The 13915-nt window shown below is 40.9% G+C and overlaps 1 protein-coding gene across 8 annotated transcripts in view; it reads left to right on the top strand.

Annotated features, from left to right (window-relative positions):
* Positions 1-13915, top strand: part of LOC115055880 (neurexin-1a) — a 230503-nt gene that overhangs the window by 139946 nt on the left and 76642 nt on the right. For all 8 annotated transcript variants that reach the window (XM_029521935.1, XM_029521936.1, XM_029521932.1 and 5 more), the window contains one exon: positions 10293-10474. In XM_029521935.1, coding sequence (XP_029377795.1) covers positions 10293-10474 — 182 coding nt within the window. The remainder of the gene's footprint in view (positions 1-10292; positions 10475-13915) is intronic.

Genomic DNA, 13915 nt, shown 5'->3' with positions numbered 1-13915 from the left:
GCTGGCTTACAAAATGGCTGACCTGAACTGAGAGAAAGGGAGCATTGTATCTGAGGAGCAAATGAGGCAAGTGATGATGAGAGAGTAAATTAGAAGCTGTCGATACTGTGAGACACCTCTATCAGAGCCAAGGCTGCTGGCTGGGGAGGCAGATATGCAGCTGGTCAGGGTAACAAAGGGCCCGTTTGGTGTATTGCCCCATTAAGACACTGGGTCTTGTCAGCTCTGCCTGGATGGGCTATTTTGCTCCACAAGGCAGTGGCTCATGTATCACTTAGGGCTTAGGGGAAGTGAGCATGGCCGATGAGGTGCAGAAGGGTGTGAGTGGCACTGGCCGACTGAGCATTCATGGCATAATGTTACCAGCCCAGGGGGCAGAACTTTACCTCAACCATGAATTGATGGTCCCCTGCCATGAAGAGCGAGGGTGGTTGGTATGGCTCCCCCGGGGCACTGTCATGATGAGGTGAAGGCTTATCTCTTCAGAGCAGTGTGAGGATAAAATATGGTGAAGTGCCACATCAGTATGATGCAGTGGCAGATTTCTTGATTTTCAGTTTCTGTTGAACAAGGTAGAAGCTGCAGATATTCTCAGTTTATGGCTATCTGAGCTACAGCTGGAGGATATCTTTACACAACACTAAAATACCATATGTTTGTTGAATTGTTGTCATGATTCCCTCTGCCTCTGCTGGCCATAAAGCAGAAACTTCCTAGCCTGATTTCAATGTATAGAGCCAAAGTTATTCCTGAGTGAAAATGTTTAAACCCAGACAAGCCTTCTAGAAGACAGAATTTGATAAATCCAATGGGTGCCTCCTAAAGTTAGTGTTTTTCTGCATTTCCATTTTGTGCTTTTCACAACAGTGTTTTCTTAATGAGCTGCTTCAAACAGGTTTGTTAGAGGTGTTACACCGATCCATCAGACACTGTTACACTGAAGCTTTTTTGTCATATTATATCACATGTTGCACTGTAATAGGTTGTTTTTTTAGTTTTTTTGTTTTAGTTTTGTTTTTTTTTTCAAAAAATATGGAGTAGTTGGAATATTGTCATGAAATAATGACTAAAAGACTAAATGAAAGGAGCCCAACGTGTCAACCAAACATCGCAAAGTCAGGCAGTAAGTCCGTGTGCTACTGAAAGATAAGTACAACCCCAATTACAAAAAAGTTGGGACGCTTTGTAAAATGTAAATAAAAGCAGGATGCATTGATTGGCAAATCTCACAAACCATATTTTATTCTTCATAGAACATGAGCAACACATCAGATGCTGAAACTGAGACATTTTACCATTTTATGGCCGCCATTTTATTATTTTTTTTTTTATTTTATTGATGCCATCAAATTCAAAATGAAGCAACACATCTCAAAAAAGTTGGAACACAGGCTGCGAAAGGCCGGAAAAGTAATTGGCACAAACAACAAAAAACAACTGGAGGAGCATTTGACAACTAATTCAGTTCATTGCAAAACAGGTCAGACCTGCATGAAACTACTGGGAAGCATCCACCTGATTTAGCCGTTTCAAACTGCTGCTGTCTCTTACTAGCTTACCGGTGATTAGTGGCATAAGTCCTTAAATATATGATAAAAATTTGTCTCTGTTATTGCCCTGTCTGAAGAACACATTTTCTAATCACCCCTTTTTCTATCACAAATCATCACATCGATCTGTCTCCCTCCCTCTCCTCTCCTCTTCTTCCCTCTTTGATGTGGTCATTTTGTACTGTAATTGCCTTGAGGACCGACTTAAGTGCTCCTATGTTTTTTGTTTTTTTTTTGTTTGTTTCTTTCTTTCTCTCTCTACCCCTCTCTATACCTCTGAGTTCCGTTGCTCCTTTGATTTTGGAACTGGCATCTTACACCCTCTAATAGAAATGACAAATCATGGGGGCAAGCAGCAATGCCCCACTTTTAGTCTCCACTTAATTTAATTACACCAAATTAGCAAAGCAGAGAGAAAGAGTGGGGGAGAGGGAGGGAATTAATCCTTTGCGGCTTATGAAGGCAGGTTGGACACTGTCAGCTGTCCTATGCTGAAATGCTACTCTGCTCATTAGAAAGAGCTTAAGGCTCATAGGTCAGTGGATATAGCTAAAACAATACAGTGGAAAAAGGCTAATTAGAATGAGACTAAGGGTGGTTGCCTGTGGATTCTTCTTTTTTTGGCATACTTGTGCTTTTATAACTTGCCTGAGTGCATTGACTGATCAAAACTGTTTAAGGTTTCAGAAATGTTGTGTAATTACATTGATTATTATTTATAAAAGGCTATATTTTCAATAATTGAAATACACAGCCCATAAGAATTAAAATGAAACATATTAGCTCGGGTGCTCATGATATCTCAATCTCAAACAGTAGATATAATTAAATACTTATTGGCTGGTGGAAGATTAACACTCCGGGCAATGAAGTGTAAAAGTTTATATTGACCACGCTGTATATATGCCAATATGCCCAGACTTATTAAGGCTACACAAAGTAAGCAGGCAGTCTGCGTTCTGGGTTGATTTAGCACCTCTGTCCACTCTGCTTTCTGCTGACTGCAAAGAGAATAGCTCAGCTCCAGCCTTCTGATAAAGACTGAGGCAAGGATTTATCACTTTAAAAAAGGGAGGGGAAAAAAATGTGGATGGAAGGGAAGCAGAATGTTGCAGAGTGTGCAGGGTACAGTATTTTATGTTAAGGCTGCAGCAGTTATAGACTGGATGGTGAAATTGCCCTGTTTCCTCTCAATTCTCACACGGCAAATGTATTGGTTCGGCACACAAAAATAATGTATAAAATGGATGAGATGCTCACGCAGAACTGCAACCCCATGTTTTTTATGTTGTTGAGGGAATCCTAGCCCACTCACGTCATCTAAATGGTCACACTGAAAGTTTGTTTTGCTGTCATTTCTGCTGTATCTTGTGCGAGATTGTTCCAGCTACAACCTGCAATGAAACCCTTTTTCATGCCTGCTGATTCTCTTCTTACGGCCTATCCCATTATAAGCGAGGCAGTTGTTTGTGCTGAGGATTAAGACGAGTCAACAATCCATAGTCTTTTTAGTCTCCCAAAGGGCTGCTCACACACTGCTGAGGAAAGAGAATGGCTTTTTCTACCAGCAAAGCTTGAGAGCAATGTTTAAATTGTTCAAAGGACCTCGCCATACTGCAATAGAACAATGAACAAATATAGAAACAGAGATTGGATGGGGAGAGAGGTTGGCCATAGGGATCTAGATATATCCACTATAACACAGTTTCTATTTTTTTATCGTCCTGCTGAATTTTCTTCATATGTACCCACAGGACTGACAACCAGAGGCTGTGCTCTAACTGTCCACTCCAAACAACCGGAGGCACAATTGGTCCGAATTCATATTTTCACAGCGGCTGTTGTTCACTGCACTTAATTATCCTAACACAAAAAGGATGCCAGTCAAAGGTGACAGGCAATTAATCACCTCCCATGTCAAAGCATTTGGTCACGTCAGCTCCAAAAGCGACACTTGTCAGTTGAGGATCTTTTTTTTTTTCCCCCACAGGCATCTATTTTAAGACAAGACTCTCCGGGTTAGTTTTTTCACAAAATGACTTAGGAAATATTATGCTTATAAATATGTAAATGGTTCATTATCTATTCAAATCCACAAATTAGCATAAATTTCCAGCTGATATGAACTTGATGAAGCCAGAATCAAAGTTCCTGTTTTTTAAACTCTTGACATATTATTGTTCAAGGTATAAATATATATATATATATATATATATATATATATATATATATATTTTTTTTTTTTTATCATTCTTCCAATCAGATTTACCATTCTGACTTAATTTTGGCTAATGGAAGGAAATATAAAAGACCTAAATTTGTGGTTTAGTTGTTTTCTGTCCATATTTGTGTTACCAAAGTAAAATAGAAACAGTAAATGAACTTGGGCCTTCAAAAACTACCTGCATTGTCTTGCCTTGAAATTGTCGTGAAGCAACATAATTGCTTCATTTCTTTTTAAAACTGTCGTGACTCATTTTTAATGACTTAGCTTAGACAAAAACAATCCACTCAAAATACAGCAATTAGTTTGCACAAGTTAATTTCACTGTACCGTAAATGGTGTGGTTCATGAACATAAGTCACGAAATTGAGACTCAAGTACAATTGAAATTATGCGCACAAACATTGTGTTAACTTCACTAGGGAATAATATTCAGTGATTTTTTTCCATTTTAATAATTTAATTGCCATCTTTTTAAACTCTCATTCATACATTTGTTATTCTAAATAACTCGGGCAAATAAAAAGACACAAAGTGCAGGTTTTGCCCTGACCATAAGTTCACAGTGCTAGAGTGACAATGTCGGCAACAGGGAAAAATCCTTTCAGAGTAGATGTGGTTTTCATCACCAGTCAAAGCAGTGCACACTGACAACTCTGATGTACAGCAGTGAGGACTGCAAAAGCCATCTAGGGAACCTGTGTCCTTGTGGAGAAGGTGCAAAATTGCCACCAGTGAATATATGGCACTTTAAATCTAATCAGCTTGGAAGGAGATAAGATACAGGGCTACTGTGCTACTCTGCTGCTTAGACCCTCCTTACTTCATGAAAGAAATAGTTCAGTGACATTAGGCAGGCACTGCCTGGCGATGGAAAAGCTGTCCGTCACTCGGAGTGTGCGAGCAACATGTGCATATACTTGGAGTGAAAAGGAAAAAAAAAAAAAATGAAGCTATTTCCTCGTGCTTCAGGGAATTACATCAAAGTGAAATTGGCCTACATAGCCACAAAAGGACTAGGTAAGCCTATGAGTAGGAGCGGTACATGCACACATGACTTGATTAAGTAGCACAGGACATGACTGCAGCGCACTGCGCGCCACCTTTGACGTGAACTCCGAGGCTGAAAAGGATGAGTAGAAATCCAAGGTGATGCTTTGTTCCATGTCTCCTGTCCTTGTATTCTGGAGCTGCAAAGTTCACTGTGTGTTGCCAGAATGCCATCCAGGCAGAGACAAGACAAACCCTGACAGTAATGCCCCCCCCCCCCCCCCCCCCCCCCCCACCAACGAACACAACGTACACCGGCAGGGGAAGTGTTGGCCTCCCGGGAAAACATCTTTTGGTGTACAGAGCAAGATGCTTTTACATATATGGCAGCACAAATGGCAAACAAATCAGGCATAAATTGCAAGAAAGAAGTGGTCACAGTACTGGATAAAGAAAAGAGCCACTTCTGTAGACAGAGGCAGAACAAATCCAGATGGAAATGTAAACTCAATCAACTGAAAGCTACAGAAAATTGCCTTTACACTCATATAGCTAATGCAATGTAATTGACATGTTTGCTTGATGAAAATGCATAGAAAATTTAATTTAGACTATATTCATGTCATAATGATGATGACTGATGTTTTGTTTCATATTAAACATCTTTCATTGCAGAATAAGGACAAAATTATTTTGTATATACGCAACAATCAATACTTACACAGGCAGCAATGAAGGTGAATGAAAAATGAATGAAATCACCTGACATCCTTTTTTTTTTTTGGGGGGGGAGACTTAAATGTTCCAATACAACACACCTTGTTGTCCTCGGTTGCAACCTGCATGGCCACTCAAATTGCATGATTCATGGTTCTGTAAGAATAACTTGAAGTGACTGTAAATCAAAGCTATAAGTTATTTTTATATAACCTTCAAGATCAGTCGCTATCAAACATTCACCACTGGGTAAAATATTTTTGTAAAAAATGTACTTCAGTTTGAAACTGGAAAAAATAAATGCAGGTGTCTTGCTCTCTTTCGCCCGTTGAAAACACTCCTAGTTAACGGGGAAATTGTTGTTGAGACACATAATCCACTTAAATTTTAAATGATCAAATCCATCCTCTGCTGTTGCTGGTGAATGTCACAAGAAGCTCTAGTAATTACGATACCTGGAGGAGAAAGAATGAAAAAACTAAGATTGTATGCCGTTGATAGATGGTTGTCACTGCATTGGTGTGATTGTATTGGATAATGTGATGTGATGTAGCATTTAATCACACACTGGGGGTATATGTACAGTACCCCTCTTCACCTGTCTCTGCACTCCACAGCTTTGCAATTGCTGCCAAGTTAGAACATGAAGCTAAAAAGACCTTTAATTAGCTATGAGTTTGAATTCTTTTCACCCATAACCGAATATTCTGTTTACCACCTCATTTGCTTGGCTACCAGACCATTAAATCGTCCAAAAAGGTAAAATGTGGTGAGAGGAAAGGTAGATCAGAAGGGAGGAAGGAAAAATTGATCATGTTGACTCACAATTTTCCCTCATGGCAATGAATCTTCCGTGCCATTGATTGGAGATAACTCCCCTTTACCAGATACCAATAGTGTTTGATTGGATAATAGTGTCCTTATAAATCGTGGTAATGATTTCTGCTGACGCTGAAATGGTAATCCAATAGATATCATTAAGCTTCTTTTAATTGTACACATCCCGGGGGGCGTGCAACAGACCGAAGATAAAACCAAATGATGTTATCCTTAATATAGTTTTGTCCTTTTTAATAGGTTAAGGATTTATCACGTGGCTGCAGATTCTGTTAATATTCATCTACTTATTTCTGTCACTGTAAAAGTGTTTCACAGGTGCTACACATTTCCATTGTAAAGATTTACAGTATAAATTAAATTTAAGCCTGGAGTAATGGTACTTTTCTATTTAAAAGATACATGGATATGGACAAGACAGGAGTGGGGCACAAGCACTTACTTTACTTTGAAATTCCATTCACGGGTTTCACGGAAATGATCAAAAATTAATTTCAAAAAGCGATGCTATATGTGACATCTTTGGTAATCTATTTTTGCACACCAGTCATTACGGGAACCCTTGGCAGCAAATAGAGTGCAGCGCAATTGCAAGGTGCTGACAGAAAGCCGATCCATAATGTCATCTCTCCTTTTCATATTTCCATCACAACTATGTAATTATGATTGGATTTCTCCCCAGTTTCTCGGCAGAGGTGGTAATATGAGGCTCATTATGGTGGCCGTGTTGGAGGTCAGAGGAAAGACGGTCTGCGGTGCGGACCTGACCTTGGCTGAGAGCTGTGTAGTCAAACATAACTGCCTTGTCTGTGCATCCTAAGCACCTCACAGCTACTACACCGAGGCACTGAGCCAGAGCACTTTGGTTCGCTCACACCTATACGCCTCTTCATGTTACACTGCAGGTTCTATTTAACATACAGTCCATAAATGCCAATTTGCTTCATTGCGGTAGAAATGGATTGAGACATCGAGAAGCCAGTGCCAGGAGGGCTCCATCACAAACAGGCCATGTTTGCTATCTCATGGTCTACTATCCCACACACCTATTTGGCCAAATGCACAGAAACTCCTGGGAAGGTGCGACATATTTAATGAAAGCAGAGTGTTTGATCTGCCAATATTTATCTTCTTTGATGCTAACTGACACAGCAGCGATCGGCCGGCTCTGAACGTAGTCCAGCACGAGGGCAGATTAATTCATTATCCTTTTACAGGGGAAGGTTTGTGGTTTAGGAGTTCATCCTGCAGGTCTGATCAGCTGTAATAGCTTTGAGTAAGACCTTGCAGTACCTCCTTAAAGTGTGCTGCCTCTCTCCTTCTGCACTCTGGGGAAAGGCACACGGATGGAGGAGATATGTGAGGGAAGCAAATCTTAATCACTTTCGCTTTCATTTTTTTTTTCGTGGGGTGGTCTTGTGTTGCGCTTCACCTCTAAACACCGTGCATCCCCAGTGGCTCCTCACTGCAAGATACGGTCCTTTCCTTTATATTTTTTTTTTAATAGACGCTGGGCGGATAGGGAATAAATTGAAACTCTTGTCAAATTAAAGAGACAACAAACAGGCAAGTATTTCCAGGACACTACTGTATCTAATGACTACAACAGATCCATATCAGACTCATCGTCCCAGAAGAGACCAGAAATAACAAATATGGAGCCAGTGCATAATTACTCCCACTACTGGAGTTACACTGGCACGTGTCTGCTGATTTCATGCCACTGCGCAACTGTGTAGGTGCGCATTAGCTATGTTTCTCCATGTATCTTAATCCTCAGCAGTCCCTAAAGGAGGTTTTTTTTTTTCCAACACTCTTACAATCTTGGATGGAATTTAGACTGCTTCCACACACACACACACACACACACCCTTATTATATGAATCTGTTTTGGAGGCATTTATATAAGCTGCATGTGTCACAGAGACACTGTTGACCATTGGTGCCTTGACATGAGGGTCTCGTTTCTCATCCATTTAGCTTAAGGGTGACACTAGCCAGATCACCAGTCCGCTGAAATGAGCAATCTTTCTATGATTTTTTTTTTTTTTTTTTGAAGGTCACCAACAGTAAATAGGTTGTCAGTGGAAGAAAGTGTGTGTCAAATTGTATGAATGAACTGAGCGGGAAATGGACGCTTAAGGGCCCAGTGAGTTCCGACGCTGACATGGTTTAAAAGAGCTTAATTATAATAAGCTGGAGCATGGAGCAAGTGTTTGGTGGCTTGGGGGGGGGGACTCGGAGACAGTGACAACAGTCCAGCGTGAGCTACGTAAATTGGAGATCGCTGTGTAAAAAGGGCCAACATCAGATATGCGGTTTCCAGCGGGAGCCACCAGACCTCATGAAAAAGAAACGGCGCCCACTTTACGAATATATTACACGTAATGCCTTTTGCTGTGTAGAAGTCATCAAGCTTCATAACGCGTTATCCATTAGAAGAACCACAATGCTTACAATGTTATTTCATTATGTTTTACAAATGCAAGTTATGCTTTATGAAAACAATAAATCCCGCCATGGATTTGTGTGTCCCAGCATCATCTGTTAATCACATTATTGTTAATTAATGATGCAATTCTTTTTAGCTAATGGTTGACAGTACGTATTGGCTCGAATAACGGAATGAAATTGGAAAAGGGTGTCGAGAGCGGAGCAATGCACTTTAATCACTACGCTATGAGGAAAAGCCAGAGGGAGGAAAACAACTGAAATATATAAATAAAAGCTAAATTTATCGATAGTTTTATATCCTTGTGAACTGGTTTACAAGAAAATATTGGAATTACAGTCAGAATGATTTATAATCTATTGTTCAGGCTAAGGCTGTTTAACTCACTGCCCCTATGAATATTAACACACTCCGTCTCTTGTGAGCTCTCTGTTTCTCCTCTCTCTCACACACACAGAGGCACACACGCGCACACACATGGAAATGCGTAACACGCTAGCAGAGCTCCTTGTCTAATTTTTCATGAAGATAGCTGTTTTTATGCTAATCTGACAGTTGCATTCATTTTCAGGCTCTCTCACAGACATTTATTTCCCAATCACATACTCATTCGTTCCTGCTCGTGCACACATACACACACTTCATCTTCCATGGCCATACTTCTCTGTGTCTTGGGGGGAAAAAAAAAAAAAAAAAAAAGCTACACTAATGAAGGTTTTCTAAATGGAAAAAAACAAGGCTTTTATATGATTGAGACAACTCTGACGCCTCCGACACGGCGACGTTCGCGATGGTTGGCAGCACCTGAGAAAGCAGCTTCACACGTGAACATCGGCCCACTTATTTCCAACCATCACTTTGACGAGGTCACTTGCAAAAAACCGCTGCAAGACTTCTTTTCACTGAATTGCCGGATAATAAGAATCACTCTTCCATCTGCCAGGTCATGTTCAAACCTTTCACAGAGCTCCTGGAGACAACATGGTAATGCGGCGAGACAGGAAATAACCGGTTTAGAGGTCACAAGGAGGACGTAATTGGGCTAGTCAGTCGATAATGTCGCTTGCTTCGTCTGCCTTTCAGGCTGCTCATGAAGCGAGAGAGTTGGGGAGGTGCCCCTTTGCCACGCTGGTTACCTGGGCACTGGGGAGACGACTGTGAGCTCTCTTGTATCGCTTCCCTTCAGAGGTGAAGCAGGCAGAGGCAGTAAAATTGAGTGATAGTGCAGCATAATGATGAAAGCGGTACCTGCCTCCCTAATTTCTGTTGAGTTTTCACTGACTCATGAATTGACATGAGTGTACTTAAACCCTCAGATGGGGCTCAGAACTGTTCAAGAGTGATGTGTTGCTTAGAGCTTTGCAGAGTCATTACTCAGCACAATATAACACCCCAGACTGACGGTGCTCTGTACACATGTTTGTGTTGGCAGTCAGTGGTTTCACATCTGGTCTCACATACAGATACACTGTTAACTGTTGTCTTCTATTTGTTCTTCTTCCTTTCCTTTTTCCCTCTCTAGCGGGGACAACATACATATTTGGGCGAGATGGTGGACTGATCACATACACCTGGCCGCCGAACGACCGTCCCAGCACGAGGGCAGACAGGCTAGCTGTTGGTTTCAGCACGCACCTGAAGGATGCTGTCCTGGTGAGGGTGGACAGCTCCCTTGGTCTCGGAGACTTCTTGAACCTCCACATTGTAAGTCATGCACATCTTTTTTTCTTTTTTTTTTTAGATACACTGTATAATGCGCTGTAGAAGCAGTACAGTAGGTTAAGCCCCCGAAACACATTTCCCAAGCTTCTTAATATGAGTGATGGAATAAATGACACATTTCCTGCTCAGCTAGAACAGTTTTTACTATTTGAGATTTCTCTATTCCTTTTCTGTCTTGTCTGGGTGGGGCTCACCTAGAAAAAGATTATGTCTTTTTTTTTTCTTTGTGGCATTGAATGATGATATAACTGTGGGCGGGCCGGTGTTGGTTAAAGTCTTTATTATTGATGGCTAAAGATGACCCCCCCCCCTTCTTACATTCTGTTGCACATTTGTATCACAGTAAACTAGAGGATTAGATTTGAAGCCCAATTTTCAGGGGCTGGTTTCTGTGTACAATCTGATAACCATGTAAGAAGGGGGAAGAAGTTAAATGACAACAATGTTACCCTTGTGTGTGGTTAGAAAAAGACCCCAACCTGCTCTTGTTGTGTTAAAGTTGCTGTGTGTGTGTGTGCGTAGAGGGAACTGAGGGAAATGGTGTGGTAATAAGGCTTGGTTCCATACAGTGCATCTCTGACCTGGACATAATTTCTGCTGGCTACCACATGACCTTCCTCTCCCTAGCATCCATTTACTGACATCAACACTGATGCTAGCCAGGAGCATACAGGAACATCGCACACACATATGTGAAAGCTACGGAATGGCAAAGACACACATGGGAACATGAAATTGGTCTTGAAGCTTGCCTGAACCCCAGCTGCCTACACACTGAGATTCATACATACAGTAAGCACACAGTGACATAAGCAGGCCTGTCCTGAGGACACATAGCCCTCGTGATTTGTTCCTATGAGACAACTCCATACTCACTCTGCGTGGAGCTGATTTTTTTTGTTTGTTATTTGCCACTTTTTGTTTCCCCGTCGCCAGGCCTCGAGGCCAATTTAAATTATTTTCACCCTTTAGTTTTAAGAGTAAATGTCCATTTTTGAATGATAATACCTTTCCTTTGCCGAGGTTGTCAGTAAATGACACAAAGGCGCACAAGCAAGATTTTCAAAAGAGCATAAATTGGAACAAGGGTGTAGAAGGACAGATGTGTTTACTCAGATGTGTAAATTTCCTGCGATCATTGTGTGTTCTGGTGCTTTCTGGGCTCCTTTCCACCTGCCCGAAACACCTGAGCAAGGATGAAACAGCCTAGATTTCCTTTATACACTGTTTTCATGTGTGATGAAACATGCTCTCTCCAATAATTTGCTTAGACGTGGTTCCTTTTTTTTCCAAAGTGAAATGACAGAGCAGGGCTTTTGCCAGCTAGCTCATTGCAATGCAGTGCCGAATTCATTTACACCTAGTCGTACCCTATGCAGACGTGGTAACTTATTTCTTAACAGTTTGCCACCTTTTCCAATGAATTGAAATGTAAAAAAAGTTGATATGTGAGTCCTTGAAATCTTTTTAAGGTGCGTTTTCTACGCTGTGCACCTGCAACATGCAGCACTTTTAGATACTGCACTTAAAGGATGTGACCCACACATTACAGCTTTCCTCTTCCTTTGACTGGGGCCAATACACAAAGGGAGGAAAAAATTCACAGGTACAATCTTAATGGAAACATCTCGTAGGAAGACAGCCTGAAGCTGCATGCCAAGCTTTAAGTTGTACTCGAGGTGAATGTTAGAGGTGAAAGCCCGGAGTTGTACAGACAGGTGAGGTGAGAGTGGAGAGCCTCGCATGGAATAACAAGGTTAAGAGATCATACATCCTACAGCAGACACATACATAACCCTGTTGATGAAATGTGCAGCTTTCCGTTGACATTTTACGGTGAGAAACTGTTGATAAGGCATGTTCTTACAGCAAAGGCAGTGGACTGTGAGAATCCCCTCTCCTCTCACATCAGCGTTTGCTCTGAATGCTTTCTCTTATTTGTTTATTTCCACACATTAATCTGGAGGCTTTGTGAAATGTTGCATTTCATTAGAAAACGAGAGACACGCGAGAAAAGGGGAGTTTTAAAGAGACAGGGGAGAGACTTATCAACCTGAAGATGAGCAACAGGGCTGTAAATAACCAAATGGAAGTACAATACCAAAATTGAGGTTACTGTGCATTAAGAGATTGGAAAAACTCACAAAGGAAGCACCAAATGAAAATATTCTCTCGCGCAATTCATATAAATACAAACTAATTAGAATGTTTCAGAAGACTTTCAATTTAGTGTGACTGATTGTAACTTTCAATTGTCATGAGGGATATTCTCAAAGCAGTGTGTTGTAGCCAAATGGAAAAATAGCAGAAAATTAAATCACAATGCATTCTGAAATTGGAATACTTGCGATACAATCCCTCTAGATATGTGTTTCACGTTTCTTTCTTCTCTCGTCATTAATTACACTGGAAAAGATGTGTTTTACGCCACTCCATTAAACACAATGAGCTGTGCAAAATTGCTGCTTTGATGCGTTTTTTATGCAAGAATAGCAGCACTCAGTCGGTTACCTGCAAATACCTTATTTGGTTGAACTGCACCCTTAGTGGAGCATACCATCACATGGAGTAATATCCTTTTATAGTCATTATGTGCCCTAATACGCTCTAACATTTTGTTTTGACCTAGTTATATTCACCCATAATGGTCAATTGGTCTTATTTCCCAGAATAAATGTATTAAATGAGTGTGACAGACTGTTGATTTTCATTATTGAATATTCAGAGATGCAAATAATTTATTAAATGGCTGTTTCTCAATTATATTTCTCATTCCTCTTATTTACCTCAGCTCTGAGCACGAATGTCCTAGAAGGAGTGTATCTTCAACTGTATGAGATGGGATTAGACCAGATTTCAGTATTTACCCCCCTCCTTCTTCATCCTCAACATCCCTTACCCCCCTAATCTCCTGCTCCCATTTCACGATGACAAGAAACCCAGCGGGGCTTGAAGGACGCCATCTCAGCTCACACTCTCGAGAGGGAATTTTCTGAGTAATATGCAGAGACTATGATTTAAATGCACCTCAAAGGAATTGTGATCCTTCCCCCCGCCTCTCCTTTCTATCGCAGATAAAGACAATGACTGTGAAGTCAGCGAACCCTCAAATGTAAGACGATCACTTTCCTCAGGCTCATTACTGCACTGCACATGGAAGCAGGACCAGCACCGTAGTAATGTTTCTGCTATTTCTCCAATTATGATTTGCTTTCACCTTTCCTAAGATGAGCCATATTCATGAGGTTACTTGAACAAGTATCCCACTAGGAGAAAAAAACTTGTCTGTACATGATAGTGTGACCTGGCAAAGTATGTTGCTATATATAATTAATTGCATAGCGGCTGAAAGTCAAGTCCAAGGAAACGTTCACAATGAAATTATGTAAAACAGGGAATTATGGATGTAATGATCCTTGGTTT

The sequence above is a fragment of the Echeneis naucrates genome, chromosome 15 (genome assembly GCF_900963305.1).
Source record: "Echeneis naucrates chromosome 15, fEcheNa1.1, whole genome shotgun sequence".
Classification (NCBI taxonomy): domain Eukaryota; kingdom Metazoa; phylum Chordata; class Actinopteri; order Carangiformes; family Echeneidae; genus Echeneis; species Echeneis naucrates.
The sequence above is the reverse complement of the archived record's forward strand: the minus strand, read 5'-3'. Positions and strand labels throughout refer to the sequence as shown.